Below are 13,622 nucleotides of genomic sequence, written 5' to 3' on the forward strand. Positions count from 1 at the left end.
ATCATCGTATCTGCCACTTACTTTCAAATGATTTAGAAAAACATAGAGCAAGAGAGCTAGTGCAAGAGAGATGACAGAGTGAGAAAGCCAATGTTACAAATAAGTGCAGAATCTAAATGAAGGCATATGAACTTTCATCATACTATTTCTGAAAGTTTTCTATAGATTTAAAATCTTTTTCAAAATTAAGAGTCAAAAAAGTTATATCCAAGAAGGCCCCATTTACTTATAGGGTCCTGGTGTGGTCTGCTTCCTCCCATGCATAGAGCAGTGTGTGCATTCACATGGTGTGATCCACATGGCCCTCTTCACACCTAAGTGGTGGGCAAATCCATCTTCAGTTTCTGCCAATCACTTTGGATTTGCCCAGCACTGGTTCATAGCAGGTGCTTAATACAAAGATGTGATTGAAGCAGATTATGCACACACCTGCACACATTGCAGAGGGTGTCAGTGCACCCCCCTCTCCTGCACACAAAACACCCACCACAAATGTGGGCATCCAGCCAACCTATCTTTTCTTCTGCCTCTCAAGGTCACCTTCAGTCTTCCTCTCCTCCTTCTACCTTCCTGGACATGAGAGTGAGAAGACCCCCTGGCAGAGACAAGTTAGGGAAACAATCGTGCAGACCAAACACCAGACTACTAAGTGACATTCTCCATCATCCCCACTCCTGGTTTCTTTGGGTCTCACCATTGGCCTCTGGCTGGCTGCCCTGGTCCTTGGGAGGATGGGGCTGATGGCCAGGTGGGGAGGGGTAGGTCTTACCCCACTGAGTGTTCCCTGGCCCTTCCCAGACAGACACCTTCACCATCTATGCCATTGACCTGGGGGCCCTAACCAAGATTCGGATTCGCCATGACAACACAGGCAACAGAGCAGGCTGGTTCCTGGACAGAATAGAGATTACTGACATGAACAACGAGATCACGTGAGTGTGGGGGGCAGGGGGAAGGGAGGGGTGTTGCTCTGAGGGAGGCCCTGTCTGCCACAGAGGTAGTCCTGGAAGAAGACTGGGAGTGGGCCAGCTGTGACAGCAGAGGGTGAGGGTGAGCTGGGTGACACCTAAGGGTGAGGTGGACAGGCTGTGACATGCAAAAGTAAGGGTGGACTGGGGTACACCTGAGAATGAGGGTAGGCAGGTATGAGGGTGAGGGTGGGCTGGGGGTGATGTCTGAGGCGGAGGGTGAGCTGGGTTATGCCTGAGGGTGCAGGTGGGCTGGGTGTGACATTGGAGGGTGAGGGGGACTGGCTGTGACGTCAGAGGGTGAGGGTGGACTGGCTGTGACATCAAAAAGTAAGGGTGGACTGGGTGACAGCTGAAAATGAGAGTGGGTGAGTATGAGGGTGAGGGTGGGCTGGTGGTGATGTCTGAGGCTGAGGGTGAACTGGGTGACATCGGAGGGTGAGGGTGGACTGGCTGTGACACTGAAAGGTCAGAGTGCTGTGACATCAGAGGGTGAGGGTGGACTGGGTGACATCTGAGAATGAGGGTGGGCAGGTATGAGGGTGAGGGTGGGCTGGCTGTGATGTCTGAGGCTGAGAGTGGGCTGGGTGACATCTGAGGGTGAGGGTGGGCTGGCTGTGTTGCCTGTCATGGCCACCAGAGCAGGTTTGCCCACGTTGCAGGCTGGATGGGCATTGCCTCTCTCCCTCTTCTCTCATTGGCAGCCCCCAGTGTCACCTGCCCTGTGAGATGACAGCAGATCCCCCAGACCAGCAACTCTTGAGGTCCATCTGTTTAGAGAGACAGGATTTCCAATCCCTGTCAGACCCTCCTTGGTCCAGTCTCCATGCGTAGGCATAGCTCACCCACAAGCATCTCAACATATAAAGCAACTTCTAGTGTATTCTTTTAATATTCTATACCAGGGGTCAGCAAACATTTTGTGTAAAGACCAGATAGTAAATATTTTAGATTTTGCAGGCATTTGGTCTCTGGAACAACATCTTTGCTGGTGTAACACAAAAGCAGTCATAGATGATGCCTAAATGATTGGGCATGGCTGTGTCATTTTCACAGGTCAAAAAATATTATCCTTCCTTAGATTTTTCCTCCAGCCATTTAAAAATGTGAATCCATGCATAGCTTATGGATGTCCACAAGCAGGGTAGGCCCGATTGGGCCTGAAGGCCGTAGTTTGCTGACTCCTGCTGGAGGCTCACAGCTGCCACATGAGCTGGGTTGGGAAGAGAGTGTTATGTCTTCCCATAGGTCCACACCCCAGGGAGGTGAAGCCACAGCCCCATAATCAGTCAGTGCCACGGCCAGGACCAGAACTCCAGACTGTCCATGTTGAATTGAACGTGTTTTCCATTAGGCCTCATTGCCCCTTGGGTGTAAGGGGCCCAAGGGCAAGAAAAAGGAGAGAAGTCCCCTAGAATGAGTGGAGTGGGACAGAGAAGAAAGCATGAGTGATCCTGAGTGGGCTTTGGGGCTGCTGAGGGCCTGCCAATGCCTAGAATTTAGTGGGCACCCTATCAACAAATATTTGTTGAATTAAATCAACTTTCCAGCCCATAGCCTTGTTGGGCTCCCCTCTGTGCAGGGCAGGGGGTGACAGCGTTCTCCCATCTCCCACCCCACCGTGCCCTACCAGCCCAAGGGACCACTGAGCCACAGCTCACAGACAGCCCATTGTCATGGCTTTTTGTGAGATCATTGTGACACCGCATAAAGGCCACAGGACAGCCCCATGGCTGGGAGCCAGGGTCCTGACCTGGAGTCTGACCTCTGCCAGAAACTCATCAGGTCACCCTGGACAAGTCGTGCCATCTTTATGGGCTTTTGTTTCCTCTTCTGATAAATGGGCTTAATGTTGCCAGCCTAACTTCTTAAGATGTTCTGAAAATCCAAGGCATTTAAGCCTGGAAAGGAAAAAGTGCCAGAGAACTGTGGGGCTGGGGACAAACTGTGAACATCCCCAGCTTCCCCTTGCAGCTCCATCAGGGTTAGTAATTCTCTACCACTGATTTGGCATTTCTGGTCTAGCCCAACAATTTAAACATTATTATAGCTTTGTAATCTATTGTAATGCCTGTCAGTACTTGTCCCTCTTCATTATTCTTTAAAAATATTAGCTATTCTTGCCTTTTTCAAATCAAGACATTAAGTGACTTGAAAAAAAAATCCTCTTGGAATTTTGATTGTTATGCCATTAAGTGTATGTGTAGAGAATTGCATATTTAGAATAAGTGCTACCCCCCGGTACACTTTTCCATTTATCCAGCTGTTTATGTACCTCAGTAATGCTTTACAATTTCCTACACATAACTGCTACACATTCTTGTTAAGTTTATGCCCAGGTATATTGTATTTTATTGCTTTTGTGAATAGAGTCTTCTCATTACTCTTCTTTTCCCCCCTCCCTTTCTCTTCTCCCTTCCTCCCTCCACTCTCCCCTTCCCTCATCTCCTCTTCCCCGTCCATCTGTTTCTCTTGGCAGGGCTAGTTGACAGTCCTTTGCTTCCTTTGCTATTGAAGTAACAGTCCGTTAGGGCTCTGTGATGAGCTGGCCTTAACAATCTTCAAGCCAAGAGCAACTCTATGCAAAGCCTACTGTGGGAGCTAGACAAAAAATTATAGAAGTTCAGAAGAAACCAAATCAGAATAGTGAATCTCCCCTTTCTTGGAGAGATACCACCTTTTCTGTCAATACCTACGGCCTTCCCTAGGCTCTCCATGACCTTTATGAGCTCAGAAATAAGGCCTTTGCAGCCAAAAGTATTTGAGAACACTGACATCTCCCTCACTGTTGACATGTCCAGTCAACATCCTCCATGCAGACTAGACCTCTTGGATGCCTCTCTGCCACTCATGCCCTGTCCCCGGTCCATTGGCAGAACCTGTTGGACCTTCCATCAGAAGAGCATGAGTCCGACCTCATCCCTTCTATCTTCACCATCCCTACCCCCTGATTGAAGCTTCCTGACCTGATCCCTGCTTGCCCAAGGCCCTCCTATTGCCTACAGCAGCCCAGTGACCAGGATCACACCACTTCTCTGCTCCAAATCCTGCAGAAGCTCCTGGTCACTCAGAGTCAAAGCCAAAGCATGTTTGGTGGCCTGCTTGGCCTGCAGGTCTGCTCTATGCCCCTCATCTCTCTATTTTGGTTCCCCCTTGCTCACTCCTTGCTGTTCCTTGAACCCAACAGAAATGGTCCCACCTCAAGGCCTTTGTATTTGCCGTCCACGCTCCCTAGCAGTCCTTCCCCCAGTGGCTCCCTGTCATGCTTTCTTCAGGCAGGCCTCAAATGTCACCTTCTCAGTGAGGCCTAACATACCCCCTTCCCCTCATTTCTCTTTCTCTGTTTATTTTTCTCTATATCAGCTTATCATCTGACCTACAATAAGCTTGTGTATTTAGGTGCTCATCTCCACACAATAGAATGTAAGTTCCATGTCGTTAATGACCTCATCTGTTTCATTTACTGCTGTGTCCACGCCAGCACCTAGAAGAATGTCTGGCACACTACAGGCATACCATAAATATTTATTAAATACACTAATGAGTAAAAATGATGGTTAATATGTTGATTTATTCATTAATTTGACAAACACATGCCATGCTAAGTGCTGGGAGTTAAATAGCTGCTCAGATATGACTCTGTTTTTGAAGAAAGGATGGTGATGGTCTAGGAGGCTGATGATTTAGGTTTAAGTACTTTCTCTTCCACTCTTTTGTGGCCTTGGGAAAGGCACTTTACTCCTCTGAGCCTCAGGCCTTCCATCCATACAATGAGCATAATAAACCTCACCCATGAAATCATCATGAGGACTAGATAAGAAAATGTGTTTAGGGGCCCAGCACCCTGCCTGATCCCAGTGCAACACAGCAGTAGTTCTTTCCCCTTGGCAATAAGAGTCCAATTAGTTAACATGGAAAAGTGGCTTGACAGCTGGGAAAGGCTGCAGGAATGTGTGGGATTATTCTTAAGGAGCTAACACTGTTACCAAGTGAAGGAGGTAAAACACAGGTGACTATAAGGCACAGTGACGGTGGTTGTCTCAGGGTTGACCTCAGGGAGAGGAGGGAGTCGTGGGTGGGGACATCTTTGGGGCGAGATGGCATCTGAGATGGGCCTTCATGAGCAACAGCCTTGTTTGATGCTTGGGAAAAAGAACATTAGAAATGGTTGAAAAAATGTGATGCAGGTGGCACAGAATTGGGCAATTGAGGGGCACACACAGAAAGGAATGAGTAATTCTATTTGGTGCATAAGGGACGTGAAGGGGTGGGAAATAGGAAAAAATGGAAAGGGAGGCTGGAGAGGAGCAGATGAGGGCATCCAAAGCCATGCTGAGGAGCTTGAAAACATACCCAGGCTTTTGGTTGGCCAGATTTTACAGAGAGGAAAAGACAGAAGCAGGAGAATGCCAGCTGGAGCCAGGCACTGGTGGGAGATGCTGGCCTGAACAGAAGGGATTGGGAGAAGATATAAAGCCATGGAGGCCTTGGCTCCCTGCGAAGTCACCCCAAGGGAGAGCTCCGTATGGTTCAGGGGCTGTGCTGTCCAGTTGGTAGATGGCAGTCCAGGTCTCAGCAGAACCACTCCTAGCCCTCCTGGCCTCAGAGGCTGTTTGGACAGCAGAGAAGCCTAAGATGGTGGAAACACAGGGAGGAGGGGGTTGGGGGTACAGTTTATTGATCTGCAATTCAATTGCCAAAAAGAAAATGCTCTTGTTTCTAAATGGAAGATATTTGAGGTCCTTTATAGGAGTCCCAGGCTGGCAAAAAGTAATTAAGATTGTATGAAAAAGACTGTTTAATGCTGGTTTGCAGCTGTGGGCTGTGAATATTTTGTTTTGTTTTTTTAATGCCTCAAGTGAGTTGGATTTTTAAAAAAAATTGTGTTAGAAAACACATAACATACAATTTATTACCTTAACCATTTTTAAGTGTACAGTTCAATAGTGTTAAGTATATTCACATTGTTGTGTATCAGATCTCCAGATTTTTTTCATCTTGCATGACTGAAACTATACCCATTAAACAATTACTTCCCTTTTCCACCTCCCCTGAGCCCCTGGTAACCACCATTCTACTTTTTGTCTCTATGACTTTGAGTACTCTAGGGAACTCGTAGAAATGGAATCCTACAGAATTTGTCTTTTTGTGTCTGGCTTGTTTCACTTAGTGTGATGTCCTCAAGCTTCATCTGTGTTGTAGCACATGACAGGACTTCCTTCCTTTTTAAGGCTGAATAATATTTCATTGTATGTATGTGCCACCTTTTTAGGTGGATTTTAATGGGGTGTCCCGGGATCTGAAGTCTCCCTTGGGTCAACCTGGGCTCTGCACACAGCCTCACATCCCTTTGGTAAAGGTCTACACTCATCCAGGCTTTTTACAAGTTTGTGATATCAGGAAATTTTATGTTTGAACTCCTCCTGCCTTCTCTAGCTTGAGAGACCCTGCTCCTTGGCCACTCTGAAAAAAAATGACAGTTTACAAAGGCACTAGATTGATTTTTTTTATTAATAGTGATGTCACATTTAGAATAAGAAGAGACTAGTCTTTCCTTCCCTCCTTTGTGCTGCTCAGACAATTCCTGGGGTCTGAGGGTTGGCACCACCTTAGGCAAAAGAATGCTAGAATAAAGAACGTACATCTTCAAGGAAAGAGTGGTGGCTAATTAAGAAACTTAGGAGTTGGCTGGGCGTGGTGGCTCATGCCTATAATCCCAGCACTTTGGGAGGCCAGGGCGGGTGGATCACAAGGCTAGGAGATTGAGACCATCCTGGCTAACACGGTGAAACCCCGTCTTTACTAAAAAATACAAAAAATTAGCCAGACGTGGTGGTGGGCGCCTGTAGACCCAGCTGCTCGGGAGGCTGAGGCAGTAGAATGGCGTCAACCCGGGAGGTGGAGTTTGCAGTGAGCTGAGATTGTGCCACTGCACTCTGATCTGGGTGACAGAGCAAGACTCTGTCTCAAAAAAAAAAAAGAAGAAGAAGAAGAGAAAAAGAAACTTAGGAGTTATCTCAGGAATTTTGAAGAAGGGGATGAGAAAGGTTTACCCCCAGAGGAGACAATGGCTTTCAATTCTATTGATATTATGAGTGCCTTGTATGCCAGGGGCTATGGATACAACAATGAGTAAGCAGATTCTGCATTCATGGGGTCATAGTTTTCCCAGTAGGAGGAACAGACAAATATACTCCCTGAGCAACCTCTTCCATCCTTATCACTTCAATTACCATTTATTTGAGAATAATGCTCAAGTTGTATCAGTCAGAATAGGCTAGGTTCTGCTAAGTAACAAACAGGCCTAAAATGTCAGTGGCCTAACACAACAAACATTTATTTCTCACTTATATGTCTGATGTAGGGTATCAGGGGACTTTGCTCAGCATGTTCACTCAGGGACCCTGGTTGATGGAAGCTTTTCCTCAACATATGCTTCTGTGATCATCCTTATAGTGGAAAACTGATTTGACAGATCACACATTGACTCCTAAAAATCCCTTACAGCCCAGGGATTCCACGTATATTAACAAATAACCTAAAAATTCAGTGTTCTTCAGCTTCCAAAGCTATGAGCCTCTAATGTTTGGGTTTCAGAATACATGACAGAAATGGTGGGATATTTGGGAGTACATTGTCTTTAATTAGGGTATCTTTGTTAAGTCACTTAATCATTGGCTCTGCTACTTTGTCACCCTGTCCACATTTATTGGCTTGTTGATTAAATGAGATTGTACTACTTTCCTTTTTCTTTCAATACTCTAACTAGCTGCATTTTTAAGATCTGCAATAGAGTCTAATGCAGTCAATTTCAAAGACAAAGAGGCAAATGCCAAAAAAAGCTGGGAATATGTTTAGTGTCCTGGGTTTCATCCACATTTGATGTGATATTCTATGTTTTCTCTACCTCTGTTCCCAGCCCTGAAACAAAGATTTATGTTTTAATTGATGGCCTTGATCCTATAAGATCCTTAATAATTAAAGACAGATACCGTTCTTGAATGTTGTTTCATGTGGCAAATATGTTCGGTGGGATTTCCAAAAAGGGTTGAACAAAAAGTTATTAAATTTTTTTTCCCTTAAATTTTATCTAACAAAAAGTTGTCCTCTGGAATCTGCCATTCCTCCAGGGATCCTAGAGGTCCCAGAATGTTGAGACAGAAAAGACCTTCCAGGTCATCTCACCCAGCCTTCTGGGTGGTACAGTTTAATCCCTAGGATCTCACAGCTTGTTAGGGGCAGAGGAGGGAAGCAAATCCAGAATTCCTGAGTTCCAGATCCATGCTTTTGTCATTACACCACTCCGCCAGGATTTACTCACACTGAATGTTGTCCAGACTTTAGCTTATAAGCAAAATGGAAAATTCTGTATGAAATTATTTATATTGTACAACACTTAATTTTGCAATCTCCTCATTCAATTTTTTACATTCAAGTGGAGTTTATACTTTTAACAGTTTCAAGCTTTTGGTTCAATGCTCAGTTTCAACCTCCTGCTTACTGAAGCCCTTACTCTTTCCTTCCATCATCCTTGTTTAGGAGTATGGGGAGCTTATCTGGCTCAGAACACCTGCATTCCTCTCATCTCCTTTGTTCACTAAAAATCCCCTGCCTGGTCCCCTCCCTGGTATCCAGAAGCCTGGTTGACCAGGATGTATTCCTGGAGGAGGAAGAGGCAGGGGTCAGTAGGCCTGGTGTCCTAAATCTTCATGTGTGCTTGTTGGCACCGTGGGGATAGAAGCTGAACGCCCAGCGCTCAGGCCATACCTGACTCCTGCTTTGGTTCTGTCGGTACAAGGAGCAGGTTCTGAGAGGAGACGTGCTGCTCTCTGCAGTAGTGAGCATGCTGAGGGGCTTTAAAGTCGTGATGCAAGTATCTCAGGGACAATGGAGATTTTGCTCTGGGAAATCCAGACTCTGTGTGCATTTTCTCTTTGTCTGCATGGGAGGGCTTGTACCTTTTCTGTCTCTCTGACGATTTTTCTCTCCCTCCCTGGCTCTTTGTGTGTGTCTCGCTCTGTCCTTGTCCTCCGCCAACTTCCTACACACTCTGTCTCCACCTCTGCTCTGACCCCAGCTCTTTCTTTATTTCTGTCTCTCTTCCTTAATTGGCCATAATTTATAACCATAGCCTATTATTCATAAGTTATTTGATTGGATAAAATGTTAACTTTCCTATTCATACATTTAAAGGCTAAGAAGCAGAACAGTATGCATTTTTCTCTTAAACACTAATTTAATGGTAGTTTAGTTCATATTGCCCCAGGTCGAGCTCCTTTAAATCCGTGCCATCAATATAACATTGCCCCCCTCAGCACCCCATCTGAGCCTATTGACTGAGATCTCGCTCTCTGGTTCTGCTCCTCTAACATTTTGATACTTGGAGGCAATGAAGACTCTAGCAAAACGTGGGACTCAGACAGGGATGGGACCTTTGGCCTGCACAGCCCCTACGTCTCCAGACTTTGAGCAGTCCCTGAGTGGCCCTTGTGCATCAGGGCAGGGGTGAGGAAGGGGCATAAAGAGGGTGGAATGGCCCCAGCTTAGAGATAGGCTGAATTCTCAGACCCTTTGTGTTATTCTGGAGCTTAGCACCCAGAGAGGAGATTCCCAGACCACAGCGTCCAGAGAGCCCAGGCATGGGCTAAGGAGAATGAAAGGGAAGGGAAGTCACAAGAGCAACAATAGCAGTAGCAATGCTCACTGAGAGCCTACATTGAGCCAGGCATTTTTATAAGCATTTTATGAGGTTAACACATATAATCGTCACAACACCCTATGAAATAGGCAATATTATGCTTATTTTATGGTACACTGAGGCACAGAGTAGGGTTGCCAGTTAAATTTGAATTTCAGATAAGCAATGAATAATGTTTTTGTATAAGCACGACCCAAATGTTAGAACACACTTAAAATGTTATGCATTGTTTATCTAAAATCCAAATTTAATAGGGATTTTGTAACTCTATTGGCTAAATCTGGCAACCCTAGCACAGAGAGATAAGGACACTTACTCAAGGTTGTATAACTATTAGTGGTAGAGCCAAAATTTAAACCTGGATAGTCTGACCCAGGGGAGTCCTTAATTACCCCACTGTGCCTCCCATCCCTGGCCCTACCTTCACTCTGTGCAGGCACCTCCCTTGTGCTGGGTGTTACCTCCACGCTGAGGGGTCTGACTTGGACCTCCCTTTCCTAGATGGCCCCAGCAGTCTTCTATGCCAGCTCCTCAGCCATACTCTCTGTACCTTCTGAAAGCATACATAATTGGCTCATTCCATTAAAATCCATTAGTTCGACACTTATGTATTGTGCACCTACTATGTACAACCCTCTTTACTAAAGTAGCCCTGGCTAGTAGATTCATTCTGGAAAGGGTTGGAACAGTCCCCATATGTCCCTCTGCTTCTAAATACTTCCATCCAATATGACCCTGATTGAGGCTCTGTGTGCTCCAGGCAGGTCACATAACCATTTTCAATGGAGCGTCTAGAGACAATGTCCCCATGTTTGTTCTCTACCGCAGGCAAATGACTAATGGAGTGATTCCCAGGCTGGGTAGAATAGCAGGGCAATGCTGTCAGGGGCAGAGAGGGGAGAGTTTGGGACCCCAGAGAGGGCCTCTCATTCTCAGCCCATGACTGCTCCTGGACTAGACCTTTCTAAGAGGACATTCCAATCTTTCCCTATCCACCCCCACAGGTACTACTTTCCATGCCAACGTTGGCTGGCAGTGGAGGAGGATGATGGCCAGCTGTCCAGGGAGCTGTTGCCAGTGGATGAGTCCTATGTGCTGCCACAGAGCGAGGAGGGTGGGGGAGGCGGTGACAACAACCCCCTCGACAACCTGGCCCTGGAGCAGAAAGGTTTTCTAAACTAGAGCTGATTTCTTTCTCCAGCACCCCTCCCCTCTGCCTCTCCCTAACCCTAAGTCTCCATCTTCCTTCCCTCCCCTGTGGGCTCTGGGCACTTCCTCCCTTGACAGTCTATTGTATTGCCCTCTCATTCCTCTCTGATAAGACTGGGGAGGTAAAGGGGGCATAGTCTCATATATCTAGTGTAAGGCAGTATAAAGCACACAGCTTAGGACTGAGTTATTGTCAGAAATGAAATGGAATGGATTGGAATAAAATGGAATGAATTGGAATGGAGTGGAATGGACTGGATTGGGATGACTGGAATGGAATAGATTGGAATGAAATGGGATGGATTGGAATGACATGGAATGGAATGGAGTAGAGTGGAATGGAATGGAGTGGTGTGGAATGGAATGGAATATGGTGGGTTGGAATGGAATGGAATGGAATGTATTGAAGTGGAGTGGAATGCATTGAAGTGGAATGGAGTGGAGTGGAGTAGAATGGAGTGGAGTGGATTGGAATGGAATGAAATGGGATGGGTTGGAATGGAATGTACTGGAATGGAATGTATTGGAATGGGATGGAATGGAGTGGAGTGGAGTGGAGTAGAATGGAATGGAGTAGAGTGGAGTAGAATGGAATGAGTGTAGCCACTTCTGATTCAGTCTTGTGCCCTCCCCTATAGGCACTCAATGCATTTTTGTCAAGGGAAAGAATGAACAGTAACCTTCAAGAGTTCTGTGATGCTTCCCTGAAATATGCATCCCTAAAACTCCTCCCAGCCAGGAGGAGTCAGAATGGGGCTCCTGGCTGCTAAGCCTCTGACCCTCAAAGTCTCCCCTAACCTTCCTATCAAATCTATTGATTGAAGGCTTCCTGTATAAGCCAGAGGCAGAGGACTCACATCTCTACCCTCTGGAAGTTTCCAGACTAATGGTGACTGCAGAGTAACACATGCTGAAAAAAAAAAGATTCCTAGAAATGGCCAAGAGGAACATAGAAACATACTTATTACTAATCACTGGGCTCACAGATATAGGATTGAAGGGGCAAGAGAAAAATTGGAGTGATGGGGCTAGAGGGAGTGAATCAAGGAAGCCCTCCTAGAGGAGGTGGCTGTCCTCTTTCCTCCTTTCATGAGAGGAACAATCTACAATTCATTGCTCTATACTATTCTCTTGGCAGATAAATCTACCACATTCTCAGTGACCATAAAGACTGGGATTAAGAAGAATGCGGGCACAGATGCTAATGTCTTCATCACACTCTTTGGCACACAAGATGATACTGGTAAGAAAGCAGTGCAGGGCCAAGGTTCACCCACATTCTTCCCCAGGGAGACCAGAAGACTCAGCAGAAATTTCCAAGGGAATCCTAATTATGATTTTGTCTCTCAATAGGATGCAAGCAATTAGCCCCATTGAGAAAGGCAGTTCCTTTTTTTCTAAAAATTTTCTTCTTCTCTGAGCCAGCTTTCTTTTTTCTGTTCTAATAGTGAAGGTAGCCCTGACTCCACCCAATAACAATCTGGGACAAGGTGGCTTTGCCCAACTTTCAATCAAATTCAGCCATGATACTGTCAGTATGAGGCACTGCAGGCATTGTAGAGTTGTTCAGGAGCATTTGCCCAGGTACTCAGAGAAGGTGGTGTTTAGTGTTGGGTCCAGCCATCTGCTCACGCCACTGTCCAGCCATTCTGTTGAGTTTAGAGAGGAGTCAGTCCCTCAAGTAGTCATCATACATTTGCTCAAAATCCTGCAGGTCCAGAGCCTAGTGCCAAGCATTATTGAAGAGTAAATGGACCTAACCCTTGACCATGGGGTGCTCATATCTACTACAACAATGTGCTGGTAGAGAGCACGGACTTTGAAGCTTGTCTGATTGGTTCAAACCTCCAATTCACCATTTATTAGCTGTGTGACATTGGGCAAGTTGCTTAACCCCTCTGTGCCTTAGTTTCCTCTATTTATAAAATGAGGATAAAATTAGTATGTGCGTGCCTTCTAGAGTTGTAGGTCTAATGAAGTTGAACATGTACAACATTTGAGACAAAGTGGCACTCAATAAACATTAATTAACATCAATTATTTAATAGGTTGGATAAAGCAGATAATATATAATGATATAATTAGGTCATAACCTACAAATGTATGTGATTGCAATCATTCCTGAACCATGATCAAAGACATTAATGGGCTTTGGCAACTGCTTTTATTAGCTGAGGCCGTTCTATGTGTTAGACACATTCTTGAGCATCCAATAGCCATCAACTCATTAAATCCTCACAACAGCCCTATGAGGAAGGGACTAAGACCTCTCCTTTTATGATATTTGGAAAACCAAGTCTCAGAAACATTACATAATTTTCCCAAGGCCACCCAGTGGTAAGTGGCAGAGCTAGGCACTGGACCAAGTTCTGTCTGTCTCTCTGTATACTTGAACCAGGCTGTAGTGAGTCTAGGAATAGCAGAAGACTTTCTATATGAGGTGGGCCCAGAGCTGGGACTTATTGGGGTACAGGGACTTAAAGGCAAATGCAGTGCATGCTGAGGCAGGAGGACATAGCGATGACTCTGAGATCACCTCAGTTTCAGACTGACACTGCAGGCAGTCTCAGGACTGATTGTATATGTGAAATAGCTGGGGGTTGGGGCATTCAAATTCATCCCTCCTCTGTCATCCAGAGAAGATGCTTCAGAGATTCCCACATGTCTCATCCCTGAAGGAAACCCCATGTTTCCCTAGGGAACATAGAGAATGTGGCTTTGTCACTGGCTCCCTCTCTATGTAGAGA

At 45.8% G+C, this 13,622-nt stretch overlaps 1 protein-coding gene across 3 annotated transcripts in view; it reads left to right on the plus strand.

Moving 5' to 3' along the window:
* The window catches only part of LOXHD1 (lipoxygenase homology PLAT domains 1), a 187,833-nt gene that overhangs the window by 100,350 nt on the left and 73,861 nt on the right, over positions 1–13,622 (plus strand). For all 3 annotated transcript variants that reach the window (XM_055292404.2, XM_055292432.2, XM_055292425.2), the window contains 3 exons: positions 799–932; positions 10,671–10,834; positions 12,014–12,118. In XM_055292404.2, the coding sequence (XP_055148379.2) occupies positions 799–932; positions 10,671–10,834; positions 12,014–12,118 (403 nt within the window). The remainder of the gene's footprint in view (positions 1–798; positions 933–10,670; positions 10,835–12,013; positions 12,119–13,622) is intronic.

Source organism: Symphalangus syndactylus, chromosome 1 (genome assembly GCF_028878055.3).
Source record: "Symphalangus syndactylus isolate Jambi chromosome 1, NHGRI_mSymSyn1-v2.1_pri, whole genome shotgun sequence".
Lineage (NCBI taxonomy): Eukaryota > Metazoa > Chordata > Mammalia > Primates > Hylobatidae > Symphalangus > Symphalangus syndactylus.